Below are 20,986 nucleotides of genomic sequence, written 5' to 3' on the forward strand. Positions count from 1 at the left end.
TCCTCAATCTTTGAGGATAGCAATGCAAACTTTCTGCGGATAACAAGAAAAAAACATGATATCACTAAAGGCCCTCTCGTATATATCCAATGCGCGCTCAGACACAAGTTCACAGTACAAAGTTCTAAAAGCACTAATATACATTGTAAATACAATAAAAATGTTTAAATACCTCAAGAAATGGTATTAGCTAACAAATTGCTTCCATTGACAATATTGAAACTTGCCAACAGTGGCTTTGAAATTGCAAGTCGCAGCTGTGTAGCAAGCTCTCTATTACAACAGCATTCAACACGGAGCCATTTGACACAAGTGGTCTGGGAACTGGTCACTATCTTCATAGATAATTGTCCCCCAATATGGACATACTGGATATTTGTTTGGGGGAAAAGTTGAGATGGAACCTGGGGCCAATCTCATGAGTATACAGAGCCATGGAAAGCAAATCAGCTGGTAGCAACGACTGAGTGTAATTGTAGGCATTTGGAGGGAGAAATGTCTGAAAAAACATGTATCGTGTTGTAGCCTGTTGTACTTGCAAACTACCTCACCATCTCCAACTTTTTATGCCAATGTCCTTGAAAATGTTGTTTCCTCTCGCAGATCCATGTTAATTTTTCCACGTTCGAATCTCTCATAGCTGTCGTGTCAGAAAAATGGTCCCCGAGCTATAATAAAACATTGTCATTTTGATTACTTTAGTGTGTAATTTTGCCTGTGCTGCCTCTGAAATGGTCAGCTACACTGTCCTCTTCCAGTGCATATTCCATTTACTTGGACAGTTACCCTTTTGTCTTTTCGATTGGGTCTATATAACATAGTCAAGAAGTAACCTGTGCATTTACCTAACAAGTTCTCTTCAGAGTTTTATTTCTCTAATTTACAGATCAAAAAAAATGTGACTAAAGTGGACCTTGGACATATTCAAATAATCTAGAAGCAAAAGCAAAATGCATTGGTAAGTCTTTGTTTGGGAAATTGGCCACAGATACAATTTGGTTTCCTTTCACTCTGCCTGCTGGAAACATACCTACATGTGTAGTTTCTCTTCAGTAGTGGGGAAGCCACATTTTGTATAATTGTAAGTCTATTCTGACATCACTCTGGTTACTGTGGGGTTGTGCCAGCCTTAGAATGAACTTAATTATTTCCCTTGGGCTATATGGAACTTGCATTGGTACCCATGGTCTGATTTTAATAAAGGAGCTGAACTCCAGAGCGAGTTATGGCAGCTCTGATTTATAACTCGTGTTGATCAATGCCTAAACCTTTTTTTTAAAGTTAGTGGAGGCTTTTGAAATTTTTAAACTAAGAATTCTGCAAGTTATGACTTTGTTGCAGACTAAGACTAGAAATAAATAAGTGCCTTTGGAAAAATTCATTCTATATCTGTTGATATTTATTTCCTGCATATATTTGCTTTTGCCAAATGTCTGTTACATTTATAAAGTAATTATCCATTTAGAAGGACCAAGATGAGCATCTATGTCTTCGGCATTGACAATCTTGGTGTTTTTTTTCTCCCCCATCAATGCTTGTCTTTAATTGTCAATTCCTTATCCTTGCCTTCACTTTCTACTGAAAGTGGCAGTTTACGTTAAGTAAGCAACAGCTGCTTTTCCAATAATTTGTGTGTGTATCAGCCAAGACCAACTTCTTGTAAGGACTTTAAATCCTGCTGTTAGATACCTGTCATTCCTTGCACTTGTTGCATGCAGCTGAAAGGGATGATCCTGCTCAGAGATGAGAAATTAAATCACTAATTTATAGAAAACAGTTGAACCAAACATTTGACTCCATTAAAAGTGTTTGTGTGTTCAATGTAAAGTACTATATTGGGCAAGCATATCTTGGCAATTTGTTGGTTTTTCCAGTGTGTGACTTTCTAAGTACAATATGCAAACTTTTTCAGCCTGCAGGAGCCTTGGCGAATGCATTAAGAGGTCATGCAAACAATATTCGGGAAATATACAAGACAGCAAGTTGTACCTCTAGAAGGAGCAGTGGTAAGACATGTTTTATTTTCATCAAAGCTTCAAGCTTATGCTGGAGCATTTGCATTGCACAGTAATTTAAGAGCCATTATCCTGTTTCAGATGTGCTTTGAATATACTTTCTTGGCCATATTGTTTGCTAATAATAAGCAAAAAAGGCCAGCTGTAATCTTCTTCCTTAAAGTTCAATGAAAATAATTTGCCTTTTTGTCTTGCTTTTGTGTTCATGCCTGGATGTATGGCTTCATAAACAAACCCAAGTCCCTTGCAAATCAAAATCAGTTCCTATTGTTACTGCTGATAAATGGGTAGCAACCCTTGGGCCTAAGTAAACTACTTGCTGAAAATGGGTGAAATTTTCCACATAAAAGGTGGAAGATAAACACAATGTGATCAATGTGTTTACGATAGAATTAGGTGATTTTGAAGCACAATAAAAGAAAAAGGACAGACAAATCCTAAAATGGGTACAGCACTTAAGACAATAAATGAATAACCTTTCTGAAAGATATTTTGGGGATTCTGCTATCAGCCAGCTCTTGGACGATACAGATCCTGATGGTAAATTGGTGATGCTCTTCATGCCCCTGGGAATTGCAGCTGTGAGTCAATGAAAATGCAAAGGGTTTCTTCATTTTATAACTTTTTTTTTCTTTTGGAAATTAAGTTGTTCTCTCATCGACAAACTTCCTCTGATCCTTGTTTGCAGTTAATTGTAGATATTTGTTATAATGGCTCAAGATTTTGTAGTATTCCTTCTGGAGCAAGTAAAAGAATCAAAACCTCTGTTACCCACTTCATAAGAATAGTTCCTAAAAACTCAAGTTTTACATGTGTTGTTGATCAAATTCTCAAACCCTTTTTAAGGATTGAGGTGGGCAGCTTCTGAACGGAAACTTAAATGGCAATCACTGCTCCATTTGTGACATCTGGCAACAGTTGAAGGCACCATCTCACCTGGGTGGTTGAAATGTAATCTTACTATGAAATAACCCTTCTTGCAAAGAATTTAGGATTTTATTAATTTTAGATCAAAAGCTTTGACCTAGTTACAATTTTCAGCAACCATTATGTTATCCCAAGGAAGCACCAGATTTCACCTTGAGGGTGTAAAATTTTTAAAAGCTTGATACACCTTATTAAAAGTCTTGCACTTCCTTGCACAGCCTGCCTTAGTTTATTTTTTTAAAAAAACTTCTGATCAACTTTGACCATTATAAGTGCCCATCTGTGTATCTGCAAAGCCCATTTCTGTAACTTGTATAGCTGTCACCTTTTAATTTTGCAATCTTACCATGTGGTGGCACTCTACTCACATTCCATAGAAAATTGTTTACATTTTCCACACACTTTCTGATAGGACATACATGCCATTGCCTAGACTTATCTGTGATAACTTGATTAACATTTTTGAATTGAGCTGGTTACGTTGGGACTTGAGGGAGGGAAGTCTTTGTCAACAATTATTGATCATTTAATTTCAGGACTTTGGTGGGCTGGATGGGTGGAACAGCAAAATTTGTGTTTCATGTGATTATTACGCTTGCAATTATCCTTTTCAACCATACTTCTGTGCATTTGTGGAATAGTTTGGGGGGTAAGTATCAAACAGTCTAATGTGTTTGCCACCAATTCCACAGCTTAAGCCATGGCAATCATTTTCCGCTACTCTAAAGTGAAGATTGATCTTAAGGCTTTGTACAAACAAAGCACAAGTTATAGAGCTTGTACATACATACTAAAACTATTTGTTTGGAGTCGGAAATCTTAAATTTATTTCTATGGCCCTTTTGTAATTTAACTTTGGTCTTTGATTTTGGAACTTCAGAAGTTTTTACATTGGTGGAGATTTAATCCAAATCCAGGGTCTTTCTAGCAGAATTTAATCTCTTTAATGCTGCCGCTTCACTACTTATTCTTTGTTTGAAACCTATCTTGAGTCTTTCATAAAATGGTTTCTTTTCCATTAATCTAATGTCTCTATTCTTTTTTCTATTAATTCCTATTCCTGTTTTTTTCTTTAAATGCTTACCAGAGATACATCGAAGCACGGGTAAGATTTTCTTATATAACCATTGTAAATGTCTTTACTGAACAACAACTTTAGTCATGTTGTTAGCTGGATGTTAATTGGAGCATTTTAGAAAACTGGAAAAGGCTGTTGGGTCTACAAAGCTTGAAACCTTTGTACTACACTGGTGGCCTTTTAAAGAAGATAGGGGGTAGTCTTTGAACTAGTGAAGCTCACTCACATCCATTGTCACATAATTTAATGTGATGAATTTGGATCCCTGTGCCTGATTGCCCTACATTTAGTTTGAAGTGATGGTGCATTTTCAATTTTTTGGAGCTTTAGTTTCCAGTTTGGTAGATAAAGATGGATTTTCAAAACTTGATAAAGACTATTGCTTGTATTGTTTTAATACAGCCACAAATACAGTGCAATCATACCAAATATATTTGAAACTTTTCTTGTTTGTTTTAAATTTTATTGTATGGATGTAGCAGAAATGTGTGCTTGCTTGAAATTCAGGTGTTCACTGCCTTCCTCTAAAAATGATAAACATTGTGTTTTCTGGGAATTGAAATGCTACAGTTACAAAAAATGGGCAACTGAGCATAGCCTCTAATGGCTTTATTGTTCTTGCAGCTAGTTTCCACAATAAGACAGCCCCAACAATGCTGGGTGCTGGATGATCAAACTATGCAATCCTGTTTCTGATTGGCTGGAAGTCAGCTTGCATGAAAAACCATTAGGATGCAGTAGTGTTTTTCTCCATTATAAGGAAATAACACGAGAACACAAGGTGGGAGCAGGATGGGCCACCAGGCTTCTCAAGCTGGTATTCAATATGATCATGACTAATCTATCCAGGCCTCAACTCCCTTCTCTCTGCTAGATCTCCATAGCCCTCAATCCCCTGAACTTTCAAAAATTTATTTACCCCCCACTTTTAAATATTTCTGAGCTAGCTGCCACAACTCTCTAGGAATGAGAATTCCAGAAATTCGCCACTGTCTTTAACCACACTGTCTTCATATCTCCCTTTAACTGAGGTTAGATAAAAGTCGGTCTCTGGGCCCAAAGGCCAAAGTCTGAGACAATTATTTCAACTTGTTATACTATCATCTGCACTGATCTTTATATATGCTAACTTGCTCCATAGTACTGTTCTCTTTTTGGCCTTTTGTTATTTCAACTTAAGTTTTAGAATTATGTGGGTGTTTCTGTGAGTATCTTAACTTAAATCATTAAATAACATGTTACATGCTGTATTGTCAGTGATATTGAACAAATGTGAATATCTTTGATTGCATTTCTGTAGGGGAAAGTGTTAAATTACTGATTTAAAAGTTTGTGTGAATTATGGGTGGATGTTGATCAACAATTACTTGTAAAATATTTGTTTCTGCTGTGTCATTGTGTAAACTTGTACACTCATACTTGAGGATATCGTATATTTTGATGTCAGTATTTTATGTTGTATTTGGAAAATACTGATTGGAATGCAACTATGCTTGCACATCGTGTATGTGAGCAGAACAGATGGGAAATCTCAGAACCCTGACCATACTGTTATACAAAGTGGGAGTAAATGGAATCCAACTTGGATAAAACATGTATAGTTTGTATAATTTCTAAAGGAGGACAGGTAACTGTATAGTAAAGCTCCAATGATCCTTCAACTTTGGGACCTTGGTGGTGCACGGGTAGATTTTCTGCATTATTGGTAATTTACTCCTATTAATACCCCAACAGACATCATCCTTTTTTGGATGTTGCACACTAGAATAAATTTTCCAGTGAATTTAAAGGGAGAACAGGAAATGGGAGTCCAATGAGTTTAAAGGGAGTGTGGGAAGCGGGGCCCAGTGAACCAGATGCCATACCATTGGGATTTCTGAACAATCAGATAACAGATTATTGGGGTTTTACTCTACATCAAATCGGTGGTAGAGAGAGCTTTTGGCAGTTTGGCCTTCATAATTCAGGGCATTGAGTACAAGAGTTGTGATGTTATGTTGAAGTTGTACAAGACTTGGTGAGGCTAAATTTAGAGTATTGTGTGCAGTTCTGGTCACCTACCTACAGGAAAGTTATCAATCAGCTTGAAAGAGTGCAGAGAAAATTTAAGGATGTTGCTGGGACTTGAGGACCTGAGTTATGGGGAAACGTTGAATAGGTTAGGACTTTATTCCCTGGAGCACAGGAGAATGAGGGGAGATCTTATAAAGGTAAACAAAACTATGAGGGGTATAGATGGGGGTGAATGCATGCAGGCTTTTGCCTCTAAGGCTGGGTGAGACTAGAACTAGAGGACAAAGGTTTAGGGTGAAAATATACAAGGGGAATCTGAGGGGGATCTTCACTCAGAGGGTGATGCAAGTGTGGAATGAGCTGCCAGCAGAAGTGGTAGATGTGGGTTCAATTGTAACACCTAAGAGAGGTTTGAATAAGTACATGGATGGGAGGGTTTGGAGGGATATAATCTGGGTGCAGGTAGATGGGACTTGGCAGAAGATCAGGTCGGTATTGACTAGATGGGCTGAAGGGCCGAGTTCTGTGTTGTACTCTGACTCTATGACAAACAAAGCCAATCTAAATATAACAAAATAAGACCACCATGGAGCTTTTTCTCCCTCACCACCCCACTTTAAATTAGCTGGTGCAGTCAGTCTGCATTCATGTTGATAATCTTCCAGTGGCACAATTTGGGATATTTACGGTGTTAGAGGCATCATATAAATCCATTTTGTTAATAATTCAGCACATGCATACTCCATAAATGTTGAAATAGGTCTTTTCAAGGTTGCATTTTGAATAGCTTGTACTGTTCTGGCTGTATAGTTCAAGGCTTATTGACTTGTCTACGTTGATTATACCTGTTAAGTGATCATGTTTATTAAAGCATCTAAACTTCCTTGTCTTAGCTTCAACCCCTTCTGTTCCCTTCTGCTGGAGTTTGCATTGTTCACATTACATTTCACCACAAGTATTTTGCTAATATTTTAATTGCCATTCCCTGTTTCAAATCTTCTTTTCCAAACGTCTATGCGTGAGTGGGGGGGAGTGTAGAAAGGGGGGAAAGACACCCTAAACTATGATTTCTGTCCAATTTATCATTCACATTATCATTTTCTATCCACATTAGTTTCTTAGTCATTTCTAGGGTTTATTGAATGTTTGGAGTTCTTAAGCTTAATTCCTTTGTGTGGAACTTTGTCCTTCAAAACTATTTAAGATGCTGGTTCTTCAAATTCAGGATGAGTGACCAGGCAGAAACTTTACATTTAATGTTCTAGTGGAGTATTACAACTTGTATCTCCTTTCTGCCATTTCCAGATAATAAATACATTCATCTTGCTGCCATATCTTCCAATGCATTTCTCTAGTTAGAGGAGGGAAGACCACTAACTATTTTGTTTTTCTTCCAACCCCTCCACAAATCGCAAATCCATCAGCTGGAGTTATTTCTTATTTGTAGCTCAGTAACATAGTACTTGGGCCATCATCATCAGGTTGTCTTTTCTAAAACCTTACAATTTCAAACAAGCATTGTATTTGTCAAAGTTGAGAGCAGGATAAATTGAATATTTAGATATGGCCTGCAGGGGAGAAAAGTTACCTTTGCACAGCAGCTGATATAGACATTTATTAATATTGCTATGCTTTTATAATTTAAGTGACATACTTCCTTTAATAGAGCACATTGAACCAAAGTATTGGATCACTGCAGAACATAGCAGCAGGCTTAAAGGTAAATCATTTGACGTGTCTTTTGTTATTGTATGTTTAATTATTTTTTTTTAAGTTGCATTTCTTATTGGCACTTGCTCATGTTGTACAATCCAGAACCGGTTACAAATGTGTTTAGATGAAGAGGCTGTTTTTGACCCTGTTGAAGTTGAGTTGGCCACGTTAGTTTTGTGTTTAGATTTTCCCAGTGGCTATAAAATGGTTCCTTGTGCCAATTTCAGTTTGATTGCTTATAGTTTTCGATTTTGACTCCTGGGTAGACTTCATTTGCAACCTCTCTACGATAAGTAACTTCAGTCAGGAATGCTGATAATTAAACTTGTATCCCTTCCATTTATGAAAGTGCCGTTTGTTTTGCAGTATAGTGTTCTACATTGGCTTGACTTCTAACGTGCGTTCCTGTTCTTCCAAAAATACTCATGGTTTCTTGAGAGAGAAACCTGCACACAGTGATCTTAACTTTGAGCTGATCCTAATTCTGTCAGCATGCACAGTAATCAATATGCCATCTTAAATACAACTGTGCCCCAAGAACTTTGTCGAGTGCAGGAAGCAACATGTGGGAGTTCACGTAATTTAGGATCCATGTTCATTGTTCACACGGAGCTGTTCACTTTTACTTTCTGTTCCTGCTTCACAGGTGAAAGTGGATGGTATATTGCAGCTGTTGAATCTGCTCAGTATCTAATCCACCACAATGGGACTGAGATTGTAAAACAGGTAAGATATCTTTATTAGTCACATGTACATCGAAACACACAGTGAAATGCACCTTTGCGCAGAGTGTTCTGGGGGCAGCCCGCAAGTGTCGCCACACTTCTGGTGCCAACATAGCGTGTCCATAGCTTCCTAACCCATACGTCTTTGGAATGTGGGAGGAAACTGGAGCACCCGGAGGAAACCCACGCAGACATGGGGAGAACATACAAACTCCTTACAGACAGTGGCCGGAATTGAACCCGGGTTGCTGGTGCTGTAATAGTGTTACGCTAACTGCTACACTACCGTGGTAATAAGTTATTTACCATTTAGCAGAATCTCATCTTTGGGTTATGTACTGCACTTGGTTTGCTTCACATAACTGATGGCATATCTGAAATACATTCTTCTCTTCAGGAAATATATCACTTCATCAAGACTCTAATTGGCTACTTCACAGAATATTTAGAGTGGGCTAAGGATGTTGTAAGTATTGTCAGGCCTACATTGTAAGGAAATTTTGTTTTTGAATGTTAATTGCAGATTTATTTATTTGACGTGTAGTTAGTTATCCATCCAGTGTGATTTCAATGTTAAATGAGTGAAAGAAATGTTTGAAAATACTGAAACAAAAGTGCTGGAAATACTCAGCAGGTCAGATGTCTGTGGAGAGAGAAACAGTTACTGTTTCAGGTCAATGGCCTTCCATCTGGCAAATGAGAAAATTAAACTAATTTGTTGTCTGCCATCAGGCACCCACCCCACAATGCCTAATATCCTGATCTAATCACCCTCCTCCTACCACCACAGTCCTGATATCCGTGCTCCCACTATTGATTTGCCTCTCCCCAAACACATTGTAACAATGATGCCACCTTTTTTCCATTCTTCCCCCCTCCAATGCTATCCCATTTTCTTTGATCTTATTGCCCTCCCTTTTCCCCAATCACAATCCCTTCAAATGATGTCCAGGGCTGGCCTGGCTCAATCCTCCAATCTCTGAGGCCTTGGGTACCCAACCACATGCTAATCCCCAGTGGCCCCACCTTGCCTCTTCATTTATTTTTGGAAAATGGGCATCCTCATTGTCTTCAAGTACTTAGGATCCTTCCCAAACACCCATTGCTGAAGGTTTGCTTTTCCTCCCGTATCTGATAGCCTTCTCTATCCTCCATTGGTAGTAGTATTCCCAGGAACCTGGTTTTCTCATTCTGAACTCTCAAGAACACAAGGAAATAGGAGCAGGAGTTGGCCACTGGGTCCTTCAAACTTGTTGTCCTGCTGTTCAATATGATCATGTCTTCAAAATAAAAGCCAAAATGCCATTTGCCACCTTAATTACTCATTGGACCTGCTTGCTACTTGTGATTCATACATTAGAACACCTAGATCCCTTTTGAACTTCACTCAGTATCTCTCCATTTAAATAATCCACCTTTTGATTTCTCTTATGGGAGTGCATGACCTCACATTTCTCCACTTTTAACTCCATTTACCAGGTTTCTACCCAATAACTCTATATTTCCCAGTGTAGAATCACAATGTCCTTGTCACAACATGCCCCTCCACCTATTTTCATGTTATTGGCAAACTTGGAAACCCTCCTCCAGGTTATTAATGTAAATAGTAAACAATTCAAGGCCAAGACTGATCCCTGGGGTACTCTACTGGTTACGTCCCTCCAGCCTGAGAAGGATCCATTTATTCTAACTTTGTTTTCTATGTAACAGTCAGTTTTCAAAACATGCTAACGCACTTCCTTCAATACCTTGGACTCTTAATTTTTGCATGATCCTTTTGTGTGGCGCATTGTCAAATGCATTTGGGAAATCTAAATACACGACATCTACAGGTTCCCCTCTATCAACTCTCCCTGTTAGATCCTCAAAGAATTTGAGCAAATTTGTCAAACATGATTTACCTTTCATTCATTAAACCATGTTGACTAGGGTTTATTACATTCACTCTTCTAAATGACGAGTTACTTCTTCGGTGATTATTGACTCTAGCATCTTGCCAACAATAGATGTTCAACTAACGCTTATAGATCCCTGCTTTGTCTTCCTCCCTATTTGAACAAGGGTGTCATGTGGGCTCTTGCACCCTCCTGGAATTTAGTGGGTTTTGAACATTTTCAACCAATGCATCCACTGTCTCTGCAGCCACTCCCTTTTAAACCCTTGGGTGAAGGCCATCAGGTACCGGTGCTTTGTCTGCCTTTAACCCCGTGCGTTTCCCTAATAGTTTATCCCTTGTGGTAGAGATCTTTGAGTTCCTTCATGTTATTTGAAATTAGCTCATCTGTTATCCTGGGTATTCTTGCAGTGTCCTACATGATGATGACTGATGCAAAAAAAAAAGCCATTTATTTGTTTCCTGTTATCAATTCACCAGCCTCATTCTCTAGAGGTTTCACCCTTCTGTTGGCTGCCTTCCTCCTATTTTTATATTCATCGAAACTCCTGCTGTTTGTTTAATATTATGTACATTTTCTCTCCAGAATTTTCTCTCCTGTAAATATTTTAGTCTTTTGCTGCTGGATCCTAAAAACTTCCCATTTCTCTAGCCTACCACTTTATACGCCCCACTCTTCAATTTAATATTATCCTTGATCTCCTTTGTTAACCACAGATTGTGCCTTTCTGATGGAGTCCCTCTTTTTGATTGGGATAAATTCCTATTGAGTGTTGTGGACCAGCTATTTGAATATCTGCTACTGTTCATCTACTGACCTGTCTCTTAGCTTGTTTTCCCAGTCTACCTTGGACAACTCCACCTTCATACTATTTATAATCACCCTTATTTAAGTTGAAGACAATGGTTTTGGTCCTGTGGTGTTCACCCTCAAACTGCATTTCAAGCTCCTTCCTTAAACCCCTTCACTTCTAATTTGCCCATATATTTTCTTGCCCAAGCCTACAATCACTGCCATCACTTGAACAGTTTAATATTCCATTTGGTTTAGTGCTTTGTGAGGTGTCCCAGGATTTGTTAAATATTTTGTTGTCCTGCTCCTGTCTCCTCCACTTAAGACAGCTCATCCAGATAACTCTCTGGCTTTGACATGATCTAAAGTTGTTCATGGGATGCTAACAGTGTTGGCATTTATTGCCCAACATTGGTTTCCCTCCAAGTTGCTGGCAAGCCACTACCTTGACCTGCTTCTGCTCATTTGGCGAGGGTGCTGTGAGATAACAATAAAATAATCTGGGGATAATGTCTGACTTCCTATACTTCCTCCCCACCCTCTATCACCCACCAAAAAAGTATCTAGGCCTTATTTGTAGTTTGCTGTAATTAGTGTGGCTACTTCTACAAAAAAAAGTCAGAATAATTAAACAGTTATACTTCTGGTTGGAAAAAGTGGGATTCATTTTCCTCAGAATAATGTATGTTCTCTTTTACAGCTGAACAACGAAGTTGCGATCTGTAAGCCGGTTGCTAACGTGGTGGACACAGTTGATATGATACTATGCGGTTTTATAGTGGATTCCTTGGTAAAAGAAAACAAAATCCTCCATTTTATGATGCACAGTGTTTTTCTGTCAATCATGCATTTGACTCTGGGAATAACTGGTTTCTGTATTTTGTTTCTTTTCAGAATGGATTTTGGTTTAGCCTTGGTTGCTGTACAATATTTTTAATTCCAAGTATTATAGTTGCTGTGAAGCTAGCCAAATTCTATCGACGGATGGACACAGAGGACGTATATGATGAGTGAGTATGTTAAGAAATTTGCGGAAGTTATGCCTTGATGTTCTTAGTGTTTTTCCACATTTGTAAAATACAAGGAATAATGAACACATTTCTAATTGGGATTGTTGTGAAAATTATTTTTCAATGCATAGCATTTATTAAAATTGATTTTCCAGATAATTGATTTTGATCTGGAGTTGAATGAATGAGTGAATAGGATGATTGGGGGAAAAAGTTACTAAATTCACCTGTCCAATGTGTAGGAAACAATCTTTTCAAATTTTACAATTTCACAATAGACCAATTTAAATGAACTAGACATGAGCAGCTATTCTCGGATCTTGGTTGTTCCTGTGCTTGTTCTGTAAATTGGGTAAGCAGCTTTTGTTCAGGGACAACTGATCAATACAGTTGCTGGTTTGTTTCCCAATTGCTCTTTTTGGTCCTAAGAGTTTTTCCTTGTGTTGGACAAAAGTATTGCCCTGCAAAATAGTAGTCTTCTCCCACCCTATTCTTGTTTCTCTTGAATTTCTCTTCTTGTCTCTTTATAAATAATGTAGAGAATTAATTTGAACCTTCAGTTGATTTACTAATTGTAAGAGTCTAAACCCTACATATTCCTTTTCTCCTTTACAGTTCCTCTGTCTCAGGGACTTGGCATTTTACTTTGTGATAACCATTGATACCCTTTCCACTTTCAGTTTGGCTTTTTTTATTTTGGGCATTCATTACTGCTTTCAGTCAGAGATCAAATGAAAGCTGGAAAAGTTTTGCACCTCTTAATTTATGATCACTACTTTTGTTTGTTTCTTGCATAAAATTTAAATGCCAGTGACCAGAGTTGATTTAACGCAAGTTGTGTAGCACCCAATAAAACGAGTATATGTGTACGTGGTTCATGGCAAAAACATAAGCACTGCTTTAATATTTTCTGTTCATTAACAATATTCCCATTTTTATTCCTGTGTAGCACTGAGAATATACCCATGAAAATGTAAGAATTTGTTTTATGTTGGTGCACCTTGGGGAGTAAATTTCAAAGTCTGACAGTAATAGTTTGTAAACAGAGTTGCACTTGTGGTATTGCACGGAAATGTGGGAATGCAGTGGTGTATTTAGACTAATTTAAATTTCACTTAAATGCAAAATACTTAATGAGCACAATATTTGGAGGGGAGGAGAGAATTGATGCAAAATATTGCATAATGCACTTCTATTGTTTGCACAAATGCCTGGAATTATCTTTGCCTGCATTATAGATAGCACTGCATATAAATATTAACAGCTTTTTATTATAAAATAGCCTATCTTGATGCAGTGTATTTAGGGTCAATTTAGGTACTTTCTAATATAAGATAATACTGCAGATCTGGAAATGGAAGAAGTTATAGCTTTGTTTTGAAATGAATTTGAAAAAGATTTAGCAATGCAGACATACTTCATTTTTCATTTTACTTCATGCAGTTTTTAATAAAAAAAAGTCTACTTTGAAATCCCAAGCTTTGATTTTGTTTCCCCTGTGCATATTGTTCATTTTTTGTTGCAGTTTGGAAAATGGTAGTAATGGTTATCATAATGAGCATTCACATGATATTCAAAGTCCAGTTTTAATAAGGTAAATGCCTTGGAGTGAATCTATGCATGCTATTATTTTTCCTCAAGGTATAGATTTATCTATGATCACTGCAGATGTTTCCTAGCTCAAATTAATTGCTGAAAAACCTTTAACTTTTGCATGCTTTGGTAGCACTAACCAGCATGAATATATTGTGTGTACATTTATAGCAATAATGATCAGTCAATTTACCGTGCTCCAGAGCAAATGGAATTGATTACTTTAACAAAAATATGACATGGATATATATATTAAAACACTTTACAAACTAATATTTCTTTCACCACAGAATTTTTGTTCTGTAATCTCATGAAAACCTAAAAATTGCATGAATGAAAGGTTTGCGGCACCATCATTGCTTTGTGTTAGATTGTTACTTGCATCTGACATAGAATTTTGGTAACTTTTAGTGTTTGGCAAAGAGGTGGGAATTTAAATTTAGATATTATCTGCAGTAATTTCTTCAGTGCATGATCTTAAAAAATCTTATGTGCCCTGACATGCTTTCAGGGCGCATAATGAAACTTGTGACTTTTATTGGCTTCACATCAACATGCATGATTTGTGGAGGAGAGTGTTACATGAAAAATAATTACTGCATAATCAAGCAGTTTGTTTTGAGATATCAATTTTTCAGTATTGTTCCATTCTGGTTAACAGAAGTCCTTGGTAAATCACTCTGGAGAGCTGGAATTTCAGATATATGGATTATTTTAGGGCACAGTGAACAAGTTCAAGTGGCTAATTTTTACCAGTGCCTCTGGTGGATGACAGGGAAGAATTGTTTTGGCTTGGATGAAAAGCCTCTGGTACTTTGTGCATAGTTAGCAGGGTTGCATACCCAGTTAGCCAGTCCAGATGAAGGGTCTCGACCCAAAACATTGACTGTCCATTTCCCTTCATGGATGCTGCTTGGCCCGCTGAGTTCCTCCAGCATCTTGTTACACTCCCTATTGTTTCTGACACAAGCCTTGTACGTTCAAACATAATGGTAATTATTTCCATGGTTGTAGATATAACATATTTCCAAGTTTTTTTGAAAAACCAGTAGGATATAAGTGCTTTCTCTTAAAACCCACTTTTTAAAGTGTTTGTAGAGCTGAGTAGATTATTCTTTACATAAAGCAGCTAAAGCAGGTCTTGGAGTCTGATTTTTGGACTAATTTGAGCAATTCAGGGTTCTGAATATGTTTTGGATTTAAATATTTTAGTTAACTGAAGTTCAAAAACTGGGTAGCTTGAGCAAATATACAGTACTAGATGAATCACTGTCCAAATTTAAACAGTTGCACTGTAGTTTTAGAAGCTTTACATAAAATAATTATTAGAAATATGAAGCTAATTCCACTGTGTAAACTGGTGATGATTCATTTCTGGGAATGGGTGATTTTAAACCTGTTTCACCGATTTGAAAGAGTGCAGTTTGTGTATAAACACAAAGCTCCAATCATTTTCTTATTGTATCAGAGCATGCTGCTGATATTTTCATGAGATTTGTAGATTTTCATATTTTATGCTGCCCTGCTGATATTTTAAATGGTGGTCAAAGACAAGCAAACACTTCTTTCAAAACACCATTACAGAAATGCAAGTTCTTCACTTCTGTAGTAACTTGTCTCAACATAAATTCAGCAGTTTTTTTAATATGGTCACTTCCATTTGAACAAAGAGCAGAGTAATAAAGAATACATGCTTGCACAGTCTCAAAACAGAGTTCAGTAAATTATTGTATAACTGATGTGGTAAATACCTCACTTAATTGTTTCTGGGTTTTTATTTTGTGACAATAGCACTCCACCATATGATACTTTGACCCGATTTCCCAGAGCTTCTGCTCCTCCCAAGCTTTCTGGTTGGTGAGGTACTCCTGCCTTTGGGGTTGTTAAGGTACTAGATATACTACGTCTTTCACTTCTGTTTTTAAAAAAAATTGTTGTGGGACAGCACCATATAATATCCTTATGACCTTAATGCTGAGCAGTTATGTTTGGAGTGTTGGAAATTTAACAGCGAGTTCCCATAAATGGCAATGTGGTAACATCCAGGTAATCTGTTCCTTATTGTTGATTGAGATATTGAATTGGACTACCAACAGTACCATGTTGTACAGAGGTTCCTGGATCTAAAAAGAAACTTGGCTGTCCTGTATGATTTTTGATACAAAAAAAAACATTTCCAGTGGGTCTTGTGGCGCAGTGCCAGGTATCCTAACAGTCCAAGTACCATAAAAGGAGCATCTAATATAGTTTATGACCAATGTAGAGACCCAACACCTTATGGTGACCAGGATTATTTGCATGTTGTGAGGATTTGACTGTTGGCCAAAGGTGGGAAAACTTGGGTTTCTATATTATTATTACAGCTTTATCAGCCTTGGATGTTTGTTTGCCTCTTTGTCCCTGTTCTCATGTTTACATTGCCAACTTGGCTTGCTTTGGTCCTGGTCTCACCTACTATTGAGTTAAGTTTAGGCTGGGGTGTTGGGGCCTCACTCAATATCTGAGAAGGCTGGGTGGGGAAGGTGGGATTGGAGAGGCTGGAGTCTGAGATGTAGGAGGCGGATGGAGGGGGGAGTGCAACTTTGCTAGCATCTCAAGGCATGGCCGTACCTAATGCTATTTGGCAGACCAGGTGCACCAATGCATTGTTGGCATGCCTGGATCATTGATGGTCAGGAGCTATCTGCCAGCACAAGGGCCCACAACTACATGAGGAGCTCAGCAATGCAGCTAAGTCCCAGAGCAAACACCATGCCATGAGCTTGTAGCAATACAAGTGACTTCTGACCAGAAAATGTCTTCAGTAACTGGGAAATCAGAGGTCACAGTTGGCAGGCCTTCAGCAGATCTGGCCCCTGAAAGCAAATACAGCTGGGTAAATACCCCCTCCCCCACCCTATCTGTGTCCCTTATTCCTAGGATAGTGTTGACAACCCTAGCACAGGCATTGCCAAGAACACATGGCCCATTGCTTGACTGTTACAGATGGCATTATGGGATTTCCTGTGCCTTGTGAGGACTGATAGGGCTATGGTTTAATATCTCACCTAAAAGATGGCACCTGTGACAATGTAGGAATTCCTCTCTGCCACACTAGATCTTATTATTCAGTCTTTATTTTCAGTGATTGATTATTTGGAAAGGGACTTAAAACCACAAGCATCTGATTTAGAGATGAGAATATTATTCACTGAGCCAAAATTGACATGACTGGAATGTTAATTCATTGCAATATTATAAACAGCAAGGCCAATAATCAAAACAGACTTAAATTAAGGAATTGCAGCTCTGTATCATGGTTTAGACAGTGGATATGCAGAATGTTATTGGCAGTCAAATATTAAATTCAATGGAATGAACTTTGGAGGCAGATTACAACATCCTGACACTATTATTGCTGTTTTCCTTTATTGATAAGAATAGTCATTTTTAGTAGCACTATTTAAAATAAAATTATGAAATTAAAATTCAACTTTTCTCCAATTTGACCTTCTGTCAGTTTCAAGCTCAATCAGAAGAATCTCACATAACTTGATTCCTCTAACTTTCCAGTACCAGTACCAATAAGACATTTCATGCTGCAGTGATTTTATTTTTTTGCTTTGAAGGGTTTAACTTTAGCCAGGAATCCATTGCCTATTAACAGCACTGTTGTGAGCCGGGAAAAAGTCATCTTTCCACATCACTTGAGGATTGTTAATTTTGGGCTATCCAATTGTTTATTTACGGTTGAAGTCTAATAACCTTAATCTGATAAGCAAGCAATATTTTCAGGACCTTGTGTGATTTTTTTTTTCAGTAGTCCTTTCTACTTAAAAGTGAGTTAAACATGTCTTATGACTTCTTGCTTTGTTTTAGAACCTTTGCATGTGCAGAATCATTGCACCTTCTGTGAAAATATAATAAATACCATCTGTTTCTTGCCTGTCAAAACTAACTTTAATTATTTCCTCCAGGAGCTTCCAGTGGATTTGAAACATTATCTAATTCAGAGGTGTGGCATGTTTATGGCTTGTATACTTTGGGGTGTTCTTTGCTATTAAGAATTTTGCTCATTTATTGATGTCAGTATTTTTGATTTCTTTAGTTGATATCCACTTCTCCTTTCAAAATTGTGCTGTTATTCACTATATTACATTTATCAAGTACAGTGCTTATATTTAGGGAGACCTTAAAAACTTGAGCAGTACCATTTTTTTTCCATGATGATTCCACGTGTATGTCATTTGATCATAATTTGTTTTAAGTTCTTCCATATCAATTGGTTAATGAATCTCTGATATATTAGTTTGCTGTGTCAAATTGAAAAATTTTTTACTAGAAGATTTTATTGGATATATGCCATTTCCTGCTTTCCACCATTATTTACTGAAAGGGTGTTTTTTTTTGCCTTGGAGATGCTTTTCATAGCTACAAGGTGTTATTTTAATTGGCTTTGCAAAGCACCTGCAGTTTTTATGCTGTTCATGTCTGAATGTGTTTATATTTGCATAAAATATTGATGGAAAAATCTACTCCTGAATGTGTTTTTAGTCTGAAAACAATTATGTGGTTGTCTTGAAGAAAAAAGTAAATTCACTTTAAAATAAAATTAATAACCTTGTAGTATTTCTGTTGTAAAAAAACCATCAAAAATGTTTTCTAATTTAATGGTTCGTTTGTAGAGTATCTTGGGCCCTCAGTTTGTTACTGTTTGAAGAGTAGGCAAGCAAATTTGCCAACCAATACCAAGGTTCCAGGAAGAACAAATCACACAATTGACCTCTAGTGATCTGTTTTGGGCAGTGGTTGAAGGAACGATATTGGCCCAGACACCAGATTGACAAGAAAATTTCAAAACACTGTTTTGTAACATTCTTTCTCCTTAAAATCTGACCTTTACTGCTTCCCTTCCATAATGCTCTACTGCCTACCAGTTTGTTTTTATCCCACAGGTCTTGGATATAGTAAACAAATGCAAATTTCTCCCCTCTTTCCCGCCTCACCCTCACCAAAGAGAATTGCAATTTAATCTGATTCTGGCATCTAATCACTTCCCAGCATTTATTATCACAAAACAGTTATATGCAGGAACTGCTCGTGTTCATTTTCTTTATTCCCACTATGACCCTTAACATCGGGCCACTTAAGGTCAACAGAAGTGTTCTGTATAAAGTCAAAGGGGGGAAAAAAATCACAACTCTGAAGGGAGCCATGTGGTTTACTGTGTCCTTGCCAGTTGAAAAAGAGCTACCCAGCCTTATCTACCCATCCAGCACTGCATCCATTGCCCTGCAAATATATTTTTAACCTGGCTGATCCAGATCCCAAACTTAAACAATATTCAATTCTGATTGAAAAGCTGGCATTAGGAAAAGGGCATCAGAAGATACACAAGATCCAAAGAGTAATGATTGATTTGGTTATTGAGAGAATGAATGTTGTCAAAACCTGATTAACAGTGTGAATTGAAGAAGGCTGTGTTACAACAGCAGAAAATATTTTCTGATGAAGATGTTTTGCCCCTGTAATTGAGTAAGATGGAATGAATTAATGGCTGTATTTTAGTGCATTTCTGAATTGGATCAGGATATGATCCTGTACATTGTGATAAATGATTTTTGGGTGTTTGAATTGTGCTCAGTAGGAAGGGTAGTTGTCTTGCATTCCACTTGATGCCTTTGCAACAAAATAATTTTCTCATTGAGATATTGAAATGTTTTTTTGAGGTCATGAAATGTCAGAAAACTGAAATTTTATTCACCATTGTGCTTTACACAATTTGTTTCTTTTAAAATGAATAGCCAGGTGTTGCCTGAGACAGAAACTATGCATAAAACTTTCTCCCTATTTTGTCTTTAAAAAAAAAATCAGTCTGTAAATGTTATCCAGCAGTGTTGACACCCTTCCTTCTCTGTGGCTCATCATCCTGTAGATTCCTCTTTGTGGTAGAAGGCAGTGGCTTTGCTTGAATTTTAGACCTGTACAATCTTTTCTGTCATGTAAAATAGTGCAGTTTGTATTATACTGTATATCCTAATAATGCAAATTTGACTTGCTCAAATTTACTGTCTTGTATTTCAATAATGTCATTGCAGATAAAAATGTAGAAATATTAATGGGTCAACATTAATTTGGCTATTAAAATGTTAGACTTAACAAATAAGATTCTTATGAAAGAAGCTTCTCACTGAACTGAGTAGATAAGATTTTTTTAAAAAAATGTAATAGCTACAATGTGGAAATCAAATTAGTTGTATTGAGTTTAACCTTTTGCATTTCTTTCTGACATTGTAGCAGTATAATGGAATACTGGTAGATGAACTGGGCAGCTTGAAGGTATGCTTAACCACTATCTCAATTTTGTATATAATTACACTTTTGGTTTCATAGTCTGATCTCAATGAAAAATGCAGATGAATATCAACACAAAGACATTTCATTTCTGATTGTGTTTCAGTGTGCATTTTTTAATTTTTTAATGCAATTAGATATTCAATGCTTTTAATGGAATACTGAGCTAAGAGGCAATTTTCTGTACATTTAATGTTTTCTGGACAATGAACTGTGAAAACTATTGGTGTTTTAGGGAGTTTGGAAGAAAAGCTCAACTTGTTCACCAGATTATTTTCACATTGTATTGATTTCTTCCTTTTTGAAATTGTAAAATTATTAAAAGCTGTCTAAAACAGCTTGGACTATTTTCCACATTATGGACATTCCGGATATCAATGGAAAAACCAGTATTTATCACTTATTCCTAATTGCCCTCGAGGATGGTGATGAGCTGCTATGAACCACTGCAGTCATTCTAGTGAAGGTACTCCTAGAATGCTGATTGATAGGCAGTTCCGGGATTTAGACCCAGAGAGGGTGACAGTCTGGTAATTCAATTCTAAATCAAGAAGATCTAGGAGTTGGATTGTGGGGGGTGGGTGGTGGTATTCCTGTATTCCTGCTGCTTTTGAACATTCTGGGTTGGGAAATGCTGCCTAGGCAACTGTAGGGAGAGCATTTTGTAGATAGTACACGGCAACCCTGTGCACTGGTAACAGAGAGAATGAATATTTAGGGTGGTTGATGCAGTGGCGATTGGATAGAGTCAAGCTGCTTGAGTTTTTGGTGCTGCTTTCATCTAGCTAAGTGGAGAGAGTTCTGCAGTGGTCTTGTGTCTTGTGGATAATGATAAGGTCTTGAATCTCTGAAGGACAGTTGCTCTTGGTAAGATGAAACCCAGCTTTCGACA

General features: G+C 37.3%; 1 protein-coding gene across 1 annotated transcript in view; it reads left to right on the forward strand.

Annotated features, from left to right (window-relative positions):
- The window catches only part of LOC127583983 (prominin-1-A-like), a 135,780-nt gene that overhangs the window by 111,632 nt on the left and 3,162 nt on the right, over positions 1-20,986 (forward strand). Inside the window, 14 exon segments of the mRNA XM_052040461.1 lie at positions 1,913-1,975; positions 1,977-2,006; positions 4,030-4,047; positions 7,700-7,716; positions 7,719-7,753; positions 8,393-8,472; positions 8,869-8,937; positions 11,859-11,948; positions 12,053-12,168; positions 13,118-13,141; positions 13,694-13,762; positions 15,553-15,649; positions 17,718-17,755; positions 20,038-20,079. Of these exon segments, the coding sequence (XP_051896421.1) occupies positions 1,913-1,975; positions 1,977-2,006; positions 4,030-4,047; positions 7,700-7,716; positions 7,719-7,753; positions 8,393-8,472; positions 8,869-8,937; positions 11,859-11,948; positions 12,053-12,168; positions 13,118-13,141; positions 13,694-13,762; positions 15,553-15,622 (681 nt within the window). The 3' untranslated portion in view covers positions 15,623-15,649; positions 17,718-17,755; positions 20,038-20,079.

Source organism: Pristis pectinata, chromosome 2 (genome assembly GCF_009764475.1).
Source record: "Pristis pectinata isolate sPriPec2 chromosome 2, sPriPec2.1.pri, whole genome shotgun sequence".
NCBI lineage: Eukaryota > Metazoa > Chordata > Chondrichthyes > Rhinopristiformes > Pristidae > Pristis > Pristis pectinata.